The 18,897-nt window shown below is 38.6% G+C and overlaps 1 protein-coding gene across 3 annotated transcripts in view; it reads left to right on the top strand.

Annotated features, from left to right (window-relative positions):
* Window positions 1–18,897, top strand: part of MAP3K7CL (MAP3K7 C-terminal like) — a 74,207-nt gene that overhangs the window by 34,633 nt on the left and 20,677 nt on the right. For all 3 annotated transcript variants that reach the window (XM_079155714.1, XM_079155712.1, XM_079155713.1), the window contains exons 2-3: window positions 1,467–1,575; window positions 14,849–14,910. In XM_079155714.1, the coding sequence (XP_079011840.1) occupies window positions 1,506–1,575; window positions 14,849–14,910 (132 nt within the window). In that variant the 5' untranslated portion in view covers window positions 1,467–1,505. The remainder of the gene's footprint in view (window positions 1–1,466; window positions 1,576–14,848; window positions 14,911–18,897) is intronic.

The raw sequence follows: 18,897 nt of genomic DNA, 5'->3' as shown, positions 1-18,897 counted from the left end.
GTGGCTGGCAAAGTACTTGATTCTAAGCAGAAGAAACTACAGAGAATTGTGTCCAAGTTAGGACAAAACAAATCCTCAGTCAAGAAACTGTAGCTTTATGTGGGCCTTTTCTTCAATACCTCAGGCCACTATTTGTAACTCAGAAGTACACTACATGGATAGGGTGCTTATTTGTTTATTGCTATCTGTGGTGTTAAATGAATGGGCCCAATTTGATGCTAACTGGGTGATAAAGAGTTGCTGGTTTTTCTCCAAAGTTGTACTAGGTGTTTAGTATAAGTGTGCTCTCTTTCCATATACTGGATGAGATGATTCCAAACATATGGATGTCTAACTATACATGCATATAAGCACTTACTTTGACCCTATATGTAATTGTAAAAACAAAATTTTCAGTGTTCTGAAAACTATTTTTAGATACAGAAAAGTTATGGGAAAGAGCAAAGACCTTGCTATGAGAAAATGTCCTTCTACAGTAATTCCCAGAATCTTGCTAAGGATGGCTAAAGAGATATTTATATTTTGACATTTTTAGAGATGTTTTCCTTAAAATATCATTCAGGTTTTTTGGTTTGTCTACATGAGGAGAGCAGAGGGTTTAGGGGAAGCAGGACCAAAAATAGAAAAGTTAAATATATATATCTAAATAACAAAGTTATCATGTATTTATAACAATATCTTTTCTTAGTCTCTGTGAACACCAATTTATCAAATATCTTGTTTAAAGTGTATTTGGGCTAAATTCTCTTATGACACAGAAATGATTATTCAATCATATCATTTCCATCTTATATGTAAGGTGATTTCCCACTCATTCAAAGTTCATTAATTAAATGATAATTTAATAGGTGGGGTAGAACACCGATAGGTTGTTTTATCTTTTGCTTGTATCATCCATTGATAAGAGGTAAAAAGTTAGGTAAAAATGTTTGATTGATTTATAGGTGGTTAATCAGATATTTAAAGAACATAATACAACGCAATTGTAGTATATTATTAAATGGCCTTTGATATTCTTTAAATTATCCCATGCTATTCATTCTTTGCCACTCACCCCCAGATCAATAATTCAGATTTAATTTAGGCTTTTGAGCATGAAAAGGTAGCCTAATCTGAAGTTATCTGATACCCTATTAAGATATTAATATCAATATCTTCTCTTTATCCCCTTCAAGTAAAAATAAAATACTATATATACGTGACCTTGAAAGCTAGAATTGAACTTTTCAGCATGAGGGAATACTGAAAAACTGATGTAGATAGAGATTTTTGCCACAGTTCATTTGTTCTAGAAAATTGCTAAAGTAATTTCTGTATAAGCCAGAAAGAAGTTTAATGGGTCAAGCAGATACTTTTGTAGTAGAAAAAGGAGATTTGCCAAATTTCCTTCCAATTTTCAAGGGCCTCTGAGTATTCAGAGGTGTGATATTGGGTAAAGTAACAAGGGAGCTCCGTTGTCTTTACAGCTGGAAGACCCAGGAGAAGGCCGGGCCTCAGGTGCCCACATGATCAGCACAGCCAGGGTACCTGCGGATAAGCCAGTACGCATCGCCTTCAGCCTCAATGATGCCCCAGGTATGCTCTGCTGTGGGGGAAAGGGCTGCCTTCCTCAGGACCCTCCTTTCCACCACCTTCTCTAATTCCACAGAGGATGTTTAAATTTGCATGTGTGCATGACCTGGTGAAGAGAAGGTGCATGACATTCCATTATGCAGTTAGTTGTGGCTTCCAGAAATTCCTCCTGAGATGTCCTTCCCCACATTGATTTGGTTGTCTTAGTTCCTTTCTTCTTTTTTTCCCCCTTTCTCCTTTTTAGCTTTCTTTTAGAGTAAGATTCATAGAGATGTAACCATTCCTAAGGATAGCAGAGTATGTCGTTGTTAAAACTGCATGAGGAAACGTTTATTAAGAGCTGGCAGTTGGTTAGGTAATACAAAAATATCACTGTCCCAGTTCCAGTAACATTTGTTGAAGCCTGAGTTTGAAGTGGTTTGGTACTGGTTTCTTGCTGGTGCTCCCACACTTCCGGCTAAACAGACCTCAGCAGGAGTGATGAATGGGGCAGGTGAGGCGGGGCCTCTCGAAATAGTAAGGTCTGAGGTGAGATTGCCATACTTAGAGCCCTTAGTCATGGCTCTCCTCAATGACCTCTTAACACACATATTGAATTGCACCACCTTTGAACAAAGGACCTCATGTGGTGGGAGGTCACAGTGGCAAGGAAAGGAGGGCTTGGCTCTCTTCCACTGGCATCAGGCCTTGTTCTCAGCTTAATGCCATCTGCTAAAACACATGTTCAAACAACATTACCACTTAAACCATAGGTCTTTTGAGGACTGATTCTCCCCCTCTTTCTCTCCCTGCAATACCATGTGGGTGTGATGCTTTAAAAATTAAAGATCGAAAAGGGACAGGATCATTCCAAAATAACATGAAGTAAGGAGCGGGGCTCTGTGAATTCTGATGTGACATAGTCAATGCATTCTTGGGGTTTATTACACCAGGAGATTATGTAAGTGATACATCTACTCTGGAGTTTCCGGACTGCAATAGAGGACACATTGCAGAATAGGAAGAGGAGAAGCCTTGACTCTTCATGATCTATTTTTCCAGAATTCTTCCCATGACCTGCTGTTGTATGATATCCTCACTCAGGAGTAACACTGCTAAACAATGGTGGAGAGAAACCCTCCCAAAAGGTGAACCAATCCCACCCAACACAGTAGTGACATCTGCCATTAGTTGCACTTCTCTTTTGTATTAATAATTCACTTCTATTTCCAATTCCTAAAGAACCATGTAATGAAGGTATGAACTTTATTTATAGAAACAAAGATTGAGACCCAGAGACCATTCTGTTCTTAAGTAATGGAGTCCTACACTCAGGTCCTTAGACTTGCATGTCCAAATTCTTCATTATTCCCTGTTCCTTCTCTAATTGAAAAAGAAAAATCCTTTCAGTTTTAAGTGCATTTCATAAATCCAAGATTTCAAGGAAAGTCAGCATGCAAGCGAGTAGCTCGCAAGACACACACACCCAAATCCACAACCCAGAGAGGAAGGAGCTGCGTGATTTCTTTCTTCTGCTCATGTCCCACATGAAAAGAAGAAGCTCTGTCATAATGAACAGTCTTTCAAAGAAAATTTCAGTACATACAACTTGCTTACCCAAGTGATGTTCTTACATCACCATTGTGGACCAGAAAATAAATGCACTAATCGGAAAAGAGCCATATAAAAGTGAATCTTGATATTAGGTCTGCATGAACAAAATCTTCTTGAAGCACAAGATGTTTAACTTGTAATTTATTTGCCATCATATTTGAACTCTTTTGCTCGTACATGATTTTCATCAATGAATTCAGATTCCTTTATTCCAGTTTCTGTCTTTTCTTCCAAATATCTCAGAAATGCCCATTTTTTTTTTTTACTATTACCTTTATTTTTTAATTTGTGCATTATAGTTGTACATAATGGTATAATTTGTTACATATTTGTACATGCACATAATATAACAATGAAATTTGACCAACATCAGTCTCCAGTATTTCCCCTTTTCCCCTCCCTACTCCCTCCCCCTCTCCCTTTCTTCTGTTTTCCTGATTGTCCTTTAACTTTCATGAGATATTTTCCTCTCCAACCTTCTTTTCCTTTTACCTCTCTAACTTCCACATGAGAGAGAAAATGACCCCTGACCTTCTGAGTTTGGCTTATGTCACTTAACATGTCCTCAAGTTCCATTCATTTTCCTGCAAATGACATAATTTCATTTTTCTTTATGACCGAATAAAACTTTATTATGTATGTATACCACATTTCTTTATCTAAGAATGCCCACTTTTGAAATTCATGAAATTCATGTTTCTTAATAGTAGTTTCAAAAAATGGGTTATTATTTATTTTAAGTAATTCCTCCTGCATTTATTTCCTACCACTCTGACACTTGACATGGTTCTGTTGGAGTAGAAGACTCAACACTTGACACGGTTCTGTTGAAAGATCAGCCTCCCTGTTGGGGGCCATAGCATGGCATGTCTCCATGTGTAGTTGCTTTTTAATATTAATAATCAATATATCATTAGAAACTTATTGGAAAAACTTTGGGAAGGTTTTACTGTATTGGGACACAAAATAGTACACAAAAAATTTAGTAATAATACATAGATAAAAATATGAAAATAAACAATTGTAGCTATACTTGAGTTAAAAACTATGATTACTTTAGTATAATAATTTCTAAATATAGATGGATAAAGAGGCAGAAAAATAGAGAGATTCAGCCTCAGAACACTTGGTGTCTCTGTCTGCTATTTCTCTACTGCACCGACGCCTCCCATCCACCTACAACCCCCGACCACTGCTAGGGCTGGACCCTGGCAAATTTCTATCCTCAAGTCTCATAAAAAGATGTGTATGAAGGCTTATGATGAACATACCAAAATTAAATTTTTATCTTATGATTAATATGTCTCCTCTCTAGGAAGGGCACCTATAGGGGAATCTCAGGATTCCCCGGGAGCTGGGGCTCAGTACTTCTCAACCTTGCCTGATTGCAGTGTTTATCTGAGAGCATCTATCAAGAATGCATGATCAAAGGTCTTATATATTCTGATTCAGGAGATACATTACTTCTTTACAAAGAAAAAGAAACCCCTCTCCTGTGTTTATGCATGCTATAAATACAAGATTTCAAGGACTAGTCAGGGTTCAGAACTCTGAACTTTTCCATGCACGTAAGTTGTGAGTACATAAAAAGATGCTTTGCAGATATTTGGTAACACTCCCTTCAAATTCTTGAATAAGGAGCATGTGGGGTGTCACATAGACATTTGCTGTCATGCAAGCTGTGCATGCCTTTCAAATTCCAGTGCTTGTGGCCTTCAGATCACACATTTAGGAGAAACACATCTAAGACCTTAATAGTAAATGAGAAGCTAGCTAAGGTGAATTTTGGAGGAGTAATTACTTACTGTTGGATTTATTATTGATGAATAAGCAGAGTTCAATAAAAAGGAGATATCTTTGCTTATAAATGCTGAGATGTTTATAGCTTATGAACCTGACCTAGTGCTCATTCCCTCCAGTCATTTTAGGTCTTTTTTTTTTTCTTTCTTGTTTTGCATGTATTCCTGAGATGATTTAGTGTAGAAGTTAAGGACATAGGGCTTTGGAGTCAGAGATTCATAATTTCTAGAACATCTCCATCATTATTTGTATGTGATCTTGACTAAGTCATTCAAACTTGCTGGGATTCAGTTCTCCATAAGGGGTTTATAATAGTAACAGGATTGTTGTAAGAATGAAATGATACCTTATAGGTTAAGTATTTAGCAAATTACCTGATGGAGATTAAGCATTTAACTCATCCTTATAATTATGATTGATTGTGTAGTGTTAAGGCAAATGTAAATTAATAAGTGGTTGTATACCAAACCTATGTCTCATACTTACTGTCAAGGTAGATCCACCCCCGCACCCCCACCCTGCTGTCCCAGGGTCGCTTAACCACTTAGCCACATCCCTAACCCTTTTTTGTATTTTATTTTTGAGTCAGGGTCTTGCCTAGTTGCTTAGGGCCTCGTTCAGCTGCTGTGTCTGGCTTTGACTTTGCGATCCTCCTGCCTCAGCCCCCCAAACCACTGGGATTATACACCTGGCTCAAGGTAGATGTTATAGTGCAAATGGCCTGTAACTATTTAGGGACTAGTTATGCTATTAGTGGATTGTGAGTTGTCCTGCTTCTTCTCTGATCATTAGCTGACCTTTATTTAGTTCTTATGTGTCCAACACTCTGACAAAGGTGATGGGATTCACAAAGGAGCTTACAGTATAATCCTTCTCATGGACTGTATAAGGCAAAGAGATTTTGAAAAAAATCTCTTTGTCACCCAGTGCAGTTGATAACAGCTTCTTGGAAAAGGTGATAACCAAACCTGGCTTAAAGGCAAGTAAGTTATAGAAAGGCAATGTGGGAAAGGTGTCATTTCTGGATGCCAGGTACAAAAAAGGGGGTACATATCTTTTTACTGTTTTTCTTTCTTCAAACAGAAATTCTTTCTAAATAGAAAGCACAAACCAAAGTGAGGAGTCAAGAAGAGCATGGTGTGTTCAGAAAATACTGATATTGGATAGTCAATTGGAGTAGAAGTCTGAACTGTAAAATAACATCACACTTCCTACCTAGTCCTGTCTTTGAGCCAGGCATTGTGCTATGGGCTTAGGTGGAATATTATTTAGATAGCAATAGACTAGAAATACTGAGCAATAGAGCAAAGTGAATGAAAGTTCAGCAAAAGAGTTTGTATTTGAGAAGAAGCAATTACATTTCAAAAGTCCTTAAGCAAAGGCCTAATATGATGAAAATGGTAAAGATTTGGTGGAATAGTTCATAATGTAGAGATATTGAAAGAATGGGAAAGGCTTTTCATAATGGTACAGAAAGATAAATGATGAGAATATGGATTTAAGAATGGAAAAGGATGACTGAATTTATAATATATTTTGAAGGAAGTATTGAAAGAACGTGATGGACAGACTGCCCTTGGTGGATGGGGTGTTAGTTGGTTATTCTTCATTGATAGCAGAATGAGCCACAGACTTCAAATAGACCATTGACTTCCAGGAGTTTAAATAAAGGAAGCAAGGTTTAGGGTAAAAATCCTATCTATCTATCATCTATCTATCTATCTATCTATCTATCTATCTATCTATCTATCTATCATCTATCTTATCCATTCTACCATCAGAGTCCTTCATGAAGAGATACTTAGTTAATTGTAATTTCTGGAAGCAGAGATGCCTGTCTTTAATAAGATAATGAAAAGATCCTTATTACTTCTGAACTAGGAATCCCAAAGAGTTAACTTTCTAATCCACATTCTTTGTGGAGTTAATTTTCCCAATAAAAATATGCAGTATAGAAATATGAATCCTACCTATTGGGTTATTAGAGAATCACTGGTTCTTCTCCAGTTAAGAAGATTTAGAGTTGTCCATCCAGGTACTAGGATTTCATGTTAGTTACTTGAGAATTTTGTGTTTTTCCAGCTGAGCTAAAATCTGGCACACTCATATGCAAATTTAGACTTTGGTGCATTCTTTTTTTTTTTTTTTTTTTTTCCTTTTTAGTTTTTATTTAGAAAGCGTCAAGGACACCAGTTTCTGCCTAAGCTGATAGCTGCTAACATTTTTGTTTTTAGAAAATTCTTTTAAGCATTAGAATTTTTCATGTCTGGGCACAAATTAATCATACATCATTATTTAAAAAATTCAGGACCCATTTCATTGGTGTCTCTTTAAGATAATACAATTTTCTCTGCAAATATCAGGATGGAAGTGAGAACTTTGTGGCATAGCTGAAATAGTCACAAGTGGGAATGGCGTGGCTGTTTTTTGTGTACATGTGTGAAACTGGCTCAGCAAAACTGTGATGCATGTGAAGCCTATTTTGTCCTTGTCCCCTTTCTTCGACTGTTCCTAACTTTGTTATGATTCACCCTATCCTCAGAGCCTTGATACTTCTGGTTCTCTCTTCTATCCAGATTCTTAATCCTTGTTCTTTGGAAAGACTCTGGAGAACCTCATCTACACCTAAACTATAAGTGAATATTGAGGTTGACCTTTTTCTCTCTCTCCGTGTTTTGCTTTTTGTTTTTCATATCCACTCAGTAGGAAATCAAACCATAAATTCCACTAGGATTTTAGATACCAGGCAACTTGATAAGGATGGCATTAAGGGAAGTCAGGGGCTGTGACAGCCATTTTGAACTCTCAAGTCATCTGTGCCAGACTGGGCCTGTGCTTAAAGCTCCTTCAGCATGCAGTGACCAAAGTCAGAGGAAAGTTCCTCAGGAGTTGGTGAGAGGGGGGTTTCTCCTACATTTGTGTTCTGCAGGGAGCACAGAGTTGGGAACCATGCTAGAAGTTTATCAGAGACTTATAAAATTAGTAATACAATATAGCCACTTGGAGATCATTATCATCAGTGAAGAGTCTTTGGCAGTTACTGGTTTGCATCTGTTGCTTAAGATTGTTAAGAAATGACAGTAAGAGAGTGTTCATTGAATACCAGGTGCTTTTACTTGTATCATCTCCTTAATTTAACCCTGGCAAAAACCCTGCAGGAAAGTGTTGTCGTGTGCATTTTAATAAATGTGCAAATGTTGGCTAGGGTATTAAGTAATCAGTCTCAAATCAAGCAGTTAAACAGTGGGAGGATTTCAAAGCCAGGCCCTTGGGCTACTTTTACTTCATCACCAATATAGTAAGAAAAACATGTATGTCCCTGACAGCAGATAACTTTCCTGTGGTCCTGGGTGATGATGAAGGAAGATTGTTTCTTGTATGCTGCTGTAGGAAAGAGGAAAAAGAGGTAAAATTTCACTTAGTAGTGTGCTGCACAACACATAGATAGTCATCCCGAGCTTTCTGAGGGGATTGATTTCAGGGTCCCCTTAAGAGCAAAACCTATGGATGCTCAAGTCCTTATGTAAAATGATATAACACTTGCACATAACCTAAGTACATCCACCCATATACTATAAATCATTTCTAGAGAACTTATAATACCTAACACAATGTCAGTGCTATATAAACAGCTGTTATACTCTATCAATTAGGGAGTAATGACCAGCAAAATAGTCTGTACCTGTTCAGTAGAGATGTAATTTTTTTTCCAATATTTTTGATCCACCATTGGTTGAAGCTATAGATGTGGAACCTATGAATGCAGAGGGCTGACTCTATGTCCAATAGGCTCTTCTTGAAGTAAATATTTTTGGAGGATTATGTTATAAACTATGTCAGTCAGAATATTCCAATAAAAGGCTGAAGTGATGAGATCCACAAATGATAGCTACAATAATCGTGAAGAGTTGAGTGTTTCTAAGAAATATAAAATGTGTTCTTCAACTCAATCAAGTCTTCTGCTGTAGAAAAATGTCATTGAGTCTACTGATGCATGATCTTGCTTGCCTGATCATTTTGAGTACTATTTGAGTACTGGCTAGGGTAACAGTGTGTCTATTAATGATAAAGAATTGGCAATTTCCTGGGGATCATACCAAATCTTTACCTCTATTCATCTCTGTATTCACATCCATATCCATCTCTATAGCTATATTTCTCATTTTGTAACCCTAAAATTTCAATGTACATTAAAGAATTCACATCTCTAATGTTTAATCAGCAGAAAGCAAAGTTTTAAAAAGCTTTTGATGTGGCTCAAAACTATGTGATGATTTAACAAGAACCTAGATATCTAAAAAACTTTAAGGAGTTTTTTGATGTATTAGAAATGTGTTGACAGCCTTCTATCACTTATTTTATTTCTAAAAATAAAATATTAACCTCAGGATTTAAAATAAAAGTACTCAAGATCTTTTATGTATAAGTTAAAGTTTTACAACATTTTCTAGAGAAAGTGTTTGCTTTGATAGGGAAATAATTTTTAAACTTCTGATTCAGATGAAAAGAGTAAATTCATAAACCCCGAGGTTATGGCTGTACCAGGGAAATCGCCAACTATCAGGGGGAGAAGTAAGTAGAGTTAGAGGCCTTGACCCAGATGTTCTCTTCATACTCTTCAGATGATAAAGAGTAACATCCCCAACTACTACCACCACAAACGCATATACATGGACACACACAGCCCCCTTAATTCTACCTTACCTTTGGTTGGATTTTTGGTGAAAAGGAATGGAAAGTAATCTTCATGAAGCATCCATTATTAGTACTGATTATTTCCTAAGTGCCAGGCTTCAGACTAAGTAATTGACATCAATAATAAGTTTCTGAGATAAGTTAAATACACTTCCTGTTTTGCAGAGGAAAAAATTGCCTCGAAGAAATTATGTTGATGATTCACATTCACCAATTAAAAAGTGACCAACCTAAAATGCTGTGCTGCTGAATGCTGTTTCTGTTGGCTGTGTCTTTAGTAGCTGGAAGCTTTCACAGGCAAACACTTCCCAGGATGAGCCTCAGAACTGAGGCTATTACCCAAATGTATCTGCCTTTATATTGAGTTTGTCCCTGGTGCCCTCTAGTGCAGTCTCTAGAACAGCAGTACTCAGAGGTCATTCTGCAGGCAGGACCAGTTACATATTTTGTGGGGCTCATAGCAGTAGGAAAATGCAGGGTTTCTTGCTTAAAAATTATTAAGAAAATTCAAGACGTTCACTCAAGCATGGGGTTCATGTGGGCAAAGTGCTCTGTGTGACTGCAGGTCACATGTGCATGAAGATGGCTTTGAGTGTAGAAAATAGAGGCATATTTAGAGAATTTGGAGCAGGGCTGCGTTTTGCATTCTAGTTGGGGAGTTGGGTGGGCTTGGGAATGTCTTCTGGGCGTGGCTTCTCCCTCTCCTGGTATAGTCTCCTCTGTGCGTAAACCTGAACTGGTGTTTCCCAACCTAGACCCCAATTATGTCTGTGCTAATGAGCACAGTGGGAGGGGGAGATAACCAACCCCAAAGTTCGATGGAGATATTGTCCAGTCAAGATATTGTTTAGAACAGTGGTTCTCAGATGCTGGTTGCAAACCAAGCCAGACTTTGATGAAGTCTTCCCCTCCCATAAAACAAAAGGAATAAGGACATGAGAGTGAGGTTGTTTTAGGGTATGTTTGCTTGTGTCTACAAAGTTAGATTTATCCAACATAATGGATGCTCCTTTATTTTAAGATTCTTATAATTTGGGGGTTAAAATGTTCTCTTTCTCATAAAGAGATGCTATTGATGTTTTTGAATCATCTTTACTAGCTAAATAAAAAGTTGGATGCTCTGAGGCATGATTCCCAAGATCTGGAGGAAAATTTTCACAGGTTCCTGAAATACGAGCTCATGAATCCATGGACCAGGAAGTGAAGAAGAGCAGAGTAGCATGTTGAAAAGAATCCTGGGTTGGGAGATAGCCCTTCATCTCGCATGGCCACCAATCTTGAAGTCTGGGGGGGCTTCTTTCCCTTCTTGGGTTCTTGTCCTTAGCTCTGCTTTAAGGGGACTGGGCCAGATGATTCAGTTTCAGTATTCTCTAATAGCTCAGATTTGGATCACAGAGTCAGTTTGTCCCCTTTATCCATTCCATGGAGAAATAAAGAGAAGACAGTTTAAGGGAATCTGAAGACAGAGTCACCACGGAAGCAACCCAACAGCTGCTCCATAGATTCTGAGAGGAACCCATCATAGAATGTACTATGGTATGTTATAATGGTTGGGACACCAACAAGAAAGTTCTATTTGAGGACCATTGGCTTAGTCACACAGTGTTTGCCAAATAAGCGGCGAACATCTGCTTATCTTAAAAATGCCTCTTAATTCTTTTTTTAATATTTCATCCTCTAAAAAAATTCCTTAGGATACATTTCGCGTGGTCCATTAAACCCACATTGCCATTTTGAAAGAGATACTTTCAAGTTGCTTCCTTAACATGTTAGAAAATAGTAAGGCAATTTACCATTTCAGCATAATCTCAGTCCCTGCTTTGCACATAACAGACACTCTATAACATTTGATAAGATCAATTTTAATAGAAAATATACTTGCACTTTGATTTGTTCCATTTTAAACACATCTAGCCACTGTTCCTTCCTTCCTTCCTTCCTTCCTTCCTTCCTTCCTTCCTTCCTTCCTTCCTTCCTTCCTTCCTTCCTTCCTTCCTTCCTTCCTTCCTTCCTTCCTTCCTTCCTTTCTTTCTTTCTTTCTTTCTTTCTTTCTTTCTTTCTTTCTTTCTTTCTTCTAAATATTCCAGGGGGTCTCTTGGTATAGCTACTGTACAGACTACTTCGTGCTTCTGGAATTGTCAAAACAAACTTAACTGCTCTCAGGAACTCTGATCCAGTATCACTGTCAAAATGTTTTACAATGATTGGGCCAAATGTTTGTGGAACAGCTGTGCTACTAGTCTAACTGAGTCATTTTCCTTCTTTCCTTTTGGCCCATTCCTGTGATTCATCATTCTGCTTTTAGCATATTTGCCTATTTTTAAAACCAGTCAAAGAAGACAGCTATGGTTTAAAAGTAAACACCCCACACATCAACTTGGGGCAGCTTCATGAGCTGCTTCTCAAGCCCTAAAATTCCTGGCAGGGAGGGATGCCAGCTAAACCAGATGGAGCCGTGAAATGCAGGGCTGGCTTGCAGACTTGGTAGTCTCCTTACAACTGTCTTTGGTTTTCTTGTTTCCGTTGCCATTTCCTGCTTGGGTTAATACAACTTGATCCGTTCTTTAACACAAGGTTTTATTTTGCTTGTCTCCAGAAACATCCATTATATGTTTATTTTCATGTTGATTAATTAGACTTTCACTTTGATTTAAGAAATTAAGTTAGCCTTAATTAGACTTTCATTTCAACTTAATTTTGTTTGCAAAATTATCACTATGGTCATGTAAAATGTGCCTTGACATAGTGTGACTATAAATGATGACATAGACTTCAATAGTGAGTCCTATTAATTCTGGGTATAGCAGATATTTTCTATTTGTGTTACTACAATGGATCAAATGGATAACTTCCCCCTCCTTTTTAATAATTAAGCAGGAAGAGCATGACATCGAAGAGGGCAAGGTGGATTAAGTCTCAGGAAGCCCTGAGTTCCCTTCCTGAATATCTCCTAGAATTCTAGAATGCACTATCTGCACTTGTACTTTGCAGAAGTGGTTCCTCCTTCCAATAAGTGCCTGCTTGTCTGTCATTATTAGGGCTGCGATGCCAAAATATAATATGTTCTCAATTATCTGTGCCAAATTGTTTTGGCCTTGCACCCAATGAGCTAAAATAACCATGATGTCTAGGTTTTTGAAATCGTACTGAAATAAATCAAACGACTCTAAGACCAAAATCAGTTTTACAAAGTATAAATTTCCTAATGCAGGTTTTCTCTATAATGGGTCAGCAGTGGCAAGTGGATATTTCTGCCTTTTGTACAGTTATTTGCAAGTGATGAAGTGAATAATAAAAAGCCACAGTAATTGGCTAGAATTTGTTACTTCTAGTCTTGGTAGGAAGATTAACATTCAAAGGGTCTGTGGATTGAGTCTTCCGTGAAACTAAGTAAAGTAGCATCAATGAACCCGTGGACTTACACTGACTGGCACAGGAGTGGGTACAAAGTGGATTCAAGTTTGGTGGTGCATTGCTTGGTTTGAAGCCATTTCCAAGCGGGAGTAATATTATCCTCCTCTTGACTGAGAAAGAGCAAATGGTATTAAGTGACAAGACCCCTGAGGTATCTGGCAGAGGTGAATACCATCCTTGTTTAAATGATCTTTCTGGTAATTATCTTCCAGGTCTCCAAAGAGACACATTCCCTTAGAAGCTAGGAAAGCTCCATGTACTGCATTTTGTCTTGGACTGTGCTATCAGTGAGTTGGGAGGGGATAATATTGGTCCTCTAGGCTTGAGTTCTGCATCTGTAGATTCAGCTGAGGATGGAAAATGTCTGAAAAAAAAAAAACTGTGTCTGTATTGAACTTGTACACACCTTTTTTTTTTTATTATTCCCCAAACAATACATTCCAAAATATATTATTGACATAGCAATTACTTAATCAAAGAATTAGAAGTAACTTAGAGAGATGACCTTAGAGAATGTAGGAGGATGTGCTGAAGTTATATGGAAATACTACTCCATTCTATAAGGAACTTGAATGTCCTCAGGTTTTGGTATCCAGGAGAGTCCCGGAATCAATCCCCCTGGGCATAGCTATACTTGTTTCTTCATTGAGTATGGCCTGTATCATTTCCTCTAGTTCAAAAAGAACACAATCAATTTTTGTTAATAAGTTTGGTTATACTAGGGAGACTATAAAGAACCATTATCTTTCCTTGCTTTATTATAATTTAAAATGACTTTGGTTTTTAAATTGTTCTTCAAGTTTGTATTTTGTGGTATTCTCAATAGTCATGTATTGGGGTATGGACTGGAGATGGATGGACAATGTCTCCTGGGGTCCAAAGTTGACCTGGAGAGATGGAGGGACTATTCACCAAGGGGTTCTTCTCGAGTACCAGGGTGGGATCAGCAGGATGTTCTTGAAAAATTTCGGGGGTGAATTGGATATTTTCGGACATATTTCTGTCAGGTTTTCTCAGGTGCTTCTGAGAATGCATTTTTTGACCTAACTGGTCTATTGCCAGGATGTCCATGTGAGTGCTTGCTGAGAAGGAGGATCGGGCAGCTGAGGACAGTTGCCAGGCTGTCTGGGCTCCGGTGCCCTGAAACAAGGCGGTGGATTCTGCCTCAGGTGGGGAGGGCTGCCTGGCACTTGGGTTGCTTGCTGCTACAGCCCGGAGTGAGCGGCCTGTGGGTGCTGCTTTGTGGTGAGAGCAGAGGGCACAACCATCAATGTCGGTGACACTTGTCACTCAGAGTGCAACTAAGGCTTCTATTTTTCAGTGGAGTGTTCTGCCCCATTAAGGTTGCTCTGGGCAGGCACATCATTATCACCTTGTTAAGCACTTTCCTCCATATCATATGTTTTGGTTTTGGCTAACGTGTTAGGAGTTTTGAAAGACAAGTAGTCCTTCTTAATTGTAGAACTACCAGGCAGGATATTAGAGCATCCTCTGTGTGTGTGTGTGTGTGTGTGTGTGTGTGTGTGTGTGTGTGTTTTCTTTTCTTTAAGAATTTGGTCAGTCCAACTAACCTCGCCATGTTTCTCTATGTACAGAAAATGAGCAAAATTGTCTCCTGCATTCTGTTTGTCACCCATTGAAGTGATGAAAATAACTGAAGCAGTAGATACTGATGGTTTTGTTTAATTATGTGCTTCAAGGCCGGTCCCAGCAGGGTGACTCTTATGAGATAAAGGGCTCTCTAGTGAAGAATCGTTTTATTTTCATGTTTTAGATGATACATCTCCTGAAGACCCCATTCCTTTGGTCTTTCCAGAATTAGACCAGCAGCTGCAGGTAAGGATTTTTCTAAAGTCTTTCTGCTTTCCTCCTTAGTGTCACAAATGATAGTGAGCAGGGGAATGGCCTAATTGGAAAAAATTGACTTGAACAAAGTGGGAGCTTCCAAGTCCTTAATATTTGCATTTCTAGAGTTCTGAAATCAGGCTGAAGCCCTCTCAGAGTACCTGGCTATGGTACCCAGGCATCCAATGTTTGTAGTGTAATCAAACTCCTATTTTCAGGGGCTCTGGAGTCTGGGAAATGGACTGGTCCCTGTCCTCCTTTGCTATGGGATGTCTCTGGCAATTGGGATTTTAACTCTGTTTGAGGCTAATATTTAACAATAACTCCACAGAGAAAATTTGTCATGGTTTCTAAGACTTTGGAATAATCTTCCTTTCTCTACTGCCGACCCCCTCCCCAGTTCTCTGATAACTTCAAGTGGAATATAATCATTGTGAATGAAACCTTCTGAAAACCTTGGTTTGATCCATAAGAAAAAGTATTTGTAGCCAGGTACTGTGGCACATGCTGTTATTCCCAGGCACTCAGGAGGCTGAGGTAAGGAGGACCACAAGTTCAAAGCCAGTATCAGCAACTTAGTGAGGCCCTGAGCAACTTAGTGAGAATTCAAAAATGCATACATACATACATACATACATACATAAGGCTAGGGATGTAGCACTCTGGGTTAAATCCCCAGTACCAAAAAGAAAATTGCATATATGATTTCTGGATGATCTATTGAAAGATGTCATTTGAATACACTAGAGATTTTTTTTTCTTTTAGGAGCAATTTGTGACATTTAACTTACTTTGGATGCTATATGGTGATTTCAGGCAGAGATGATTTTAGAAAGAGGTTCTGCCTAAAATACCTGGATGCCTGGCTTGGGTCAGTCATTCACTTGAGTACTTAACTTTGCAGTCACAGTTAGGCAAAACTAATAAAGGTCTTGACTTCTGCACACAGATGTTTTGCTTAGTCACAACCTTTCCCCCTAAATATTGATTCTAAAAGCCTCTAGGGAGGGATCTGTGATCTTCAGTTCCCAACAGACTTACCTAAAATACTTGGGAACAGAAGTATTTTGGATTTTTTAAGAAGTTTTGGAATATTTGTATATATACATATATAATGAGACACTGGGAGATGGGACCCATTTCTAAACCTGAAATTTATTGAGGTTTCACATACATTTAGCCTGAAAGTAGTTTTGTACAATGATTTTAGTGCACCCGTGTTTTGACGGTGACTATCACCGAGGTGAGGTGTGGAATTTTTCACTGGTGACATCATATCAGCACTGAAGAAGTTTTGGGTTTTGGAACATTTGGATTTTCAAGTTAGGGATGCTCAAACTGTGCCTTTTACTCAGTAGCTTTTTCCAATTGTGGGTGTGCACGGTGCCCTAAAGTCATTTGAGTTGGGACTTCCAATTCAGGACAGATTTTGGCAGAGATAGGAAGAACCAAGAATGGGCCCTCCTGCAACCCAACATGGTATTCCTTTCTTTTTGCTTCAGTTCTTATCACCTTGCCAGGTGCACAGAGTTAAAAACCTTGGAAGCAAGTAGGTCAGGTTGGAAGAGCTGGTGTCCCCACTTTGGGGGTGCTCTCTAAAAACCAACCCAGAGCAACTCAGGTGTGATCCAGGCTCTGAGAGCTGCCCACATTGCACATCTGCAGCAGTCCTGGGCATGGTAGCAACCTGCTGGCAGCAAGTTGGTTCAACAGAGCACTCTGTTACGTGGGAATTCCTGAGGACTGCAGAAGAGGTGGGAGGGTTATAGTGATTATCACACAGCTGTCAAAGCACAGCTTCCTAATCCCGAAAACTTCCTCTCCAGCCATCAGTCATCTTATCTCCCTCTTCCTCAGTCCGCCATGCTTCTTTGACCCAGCTCTCCTGGTTCCTGGCATCTGACTTCCCTTCCTCCCTCCACCAATATGTCCTCTTCTTTTCAGCATGGAGAGCTCCTCAGCCTCTCAGCGCTTTTCCTCTTGGGGTGCTCATGCCACATGTTGTGCCCATGTGGCTTGCTTGGTCTGCTCTCACAGAGGGGCTGTTTGTAAGCCGCTGCTGGTGCAGCTGGGATTGTAAAATAATAACACTTTCCCCTAGTCACCATTTCCCCCATTTATATTGTTATCTCAAAGCTATTTTATTATCATGAAAATCAGATGCAAATAGGAAGTAACCATACTTTGAAAATAAAACCGAGAGCATATTCAAGATCTTCCCACATCAAATTATGGATTGTGAATTTTACTCTTTTGTATTGGAAAAAACCATTTTTTCCAATTCTGCATTGGGGACTTTAATGACTTTCCCTGGTCTGTGGAGCATTCTTCATGGGATTCGCAGTACCCCTGACAGTTATCCAGATAAAATTTCTGTTAAAGCATCACTAAGTCCATTCGAATTTTATAGCTTTAATTCTATCTGACATATATTAGAAATTAAGTCTATTTAATTATTTTACTCCAATGAGATAATTTCATCTTCATTGGTCTTTAATGAGGCAGGCAATTGACTGGATGGTTTCTAGATCAGGGGTTTTGGGATTTTTTCCCCTTTAAATATGGTATCGCTTTTCCTCTTCCTTAGCAGACAGAATGTTCTCAGCCTTACAATTAAGTACATTTAAATAAGTGCATGTTTATTGGGTGAAGGGTGTGACTGAATTTCTTACAAACATTTGCTGAGTTGTCAGAACACTTGGTTGAGTTTGTCTCTGTCTAGAGCTGTTGCCTGTAACCTTTACTCTATACTCTGGGGCATGAGTGACAAAAATAAAAAAGGACGACAGCGAGGACTGAGACAGTAAAACTAAAAACTAACAGATAAACGACACCTAAAATCAGATTCTTCCTTCTGAGTTAAGCACATACCTTTAAGCCATTCTGTAACAGGAAGTCTCTGTTTTGAAAGCAATGAAAATGCTATATACAAATGGAATAACCCATTGCAAGAAAAAGGCCACTTTTATAGGTAGTCTCATGTGCTTTCACCCCCCAGTAATGGCTCTTGGAATTTTTTACTATTATAATCCATATGGAGAATAAAAACTGGGTTGCAGAGGTATATAAAGTAACTTACGGGTATCATTATTTGAGAATGGACCGTCTCTCTATGGCCTCTGTTGAAGCTTTAGAAACTTGCTTATTAAAACATGAACGATGTCAGGAGATTATTCCTGCCCTATTTTCTGCAATCTCTCAAACTTAAAGTCCCCCAATATATGAGTATCTGCTCAGCAAGGGGTGTCTCCCTACATACAATCTTATCTGATCTTTGCAATAATTGCATAAACTACTATGTCTCCACTTACAGATGAAAAACTTGAGACCAAATTTGGTCTAAATAAATTTCTTAGTCCCCTCTTTCCCTTAACACTTTTTGTGGAATGTATATGGGCTGCTGAGATTGATAGGTGGAGATTTCTTGTATTTGATTTGCACTGTTGCCATGGTAGTTCTAGAACAATCTTGTAAAGTTTGTTCTGACTTTCTGATATCCATTGCACATTCGTTGGTAATTTATAAAGTGAAGTTATAAAATATCTATTTGGTAGATACTCTATCACCAATTTGACCCCCAAGATTTTTCTGTTGCTTTGCCAAGAATGTGGACATGTTTGAGCATGTAATTCATGGTACTTCTATTTTCACAAAGCCAAAAAAAGCCTTGTGCAAGAATAGCAGTGACAAACATTTCTCTTGATGTCTCTATTAATGCACAATGTTGGGCAAGAGATCTCAGGGTAAGGTAGGTGTTAAAGTGAGCATCTCTTTATAATATTCACTTGAGGGCCTTGGGCCTCTGCCCCAAAGGCAGGTGGAAGGCTAATTCTACTTTGTGCAGATTCCTTTCTTGGGACTAGATTTCTAAATTCCCTGGGGCCAGCACGACAGTATTTGGATAGAGCTTTAGGTCCTGCGGTCAGAAGAAAGGAGGTCCCATTCTATGTTCACTTTAGGAATGAATGAAAAATGATG

Source organism: Sciurus vulgaris (genome assembly GCF_902686455.1).
Source record: "Sciurus vulgaris genome assembly, chromosome: 10".
Classification (NCBI taxonomy): Eukaryota; Metazoa; Chordata; class Mammalia; order Rodentia; family Sciuridae; genus Sciurus; species Sciurus vulgaris.
This window is presented reverse-complemented; position numbering and strand designations above follow the sequence as displayed.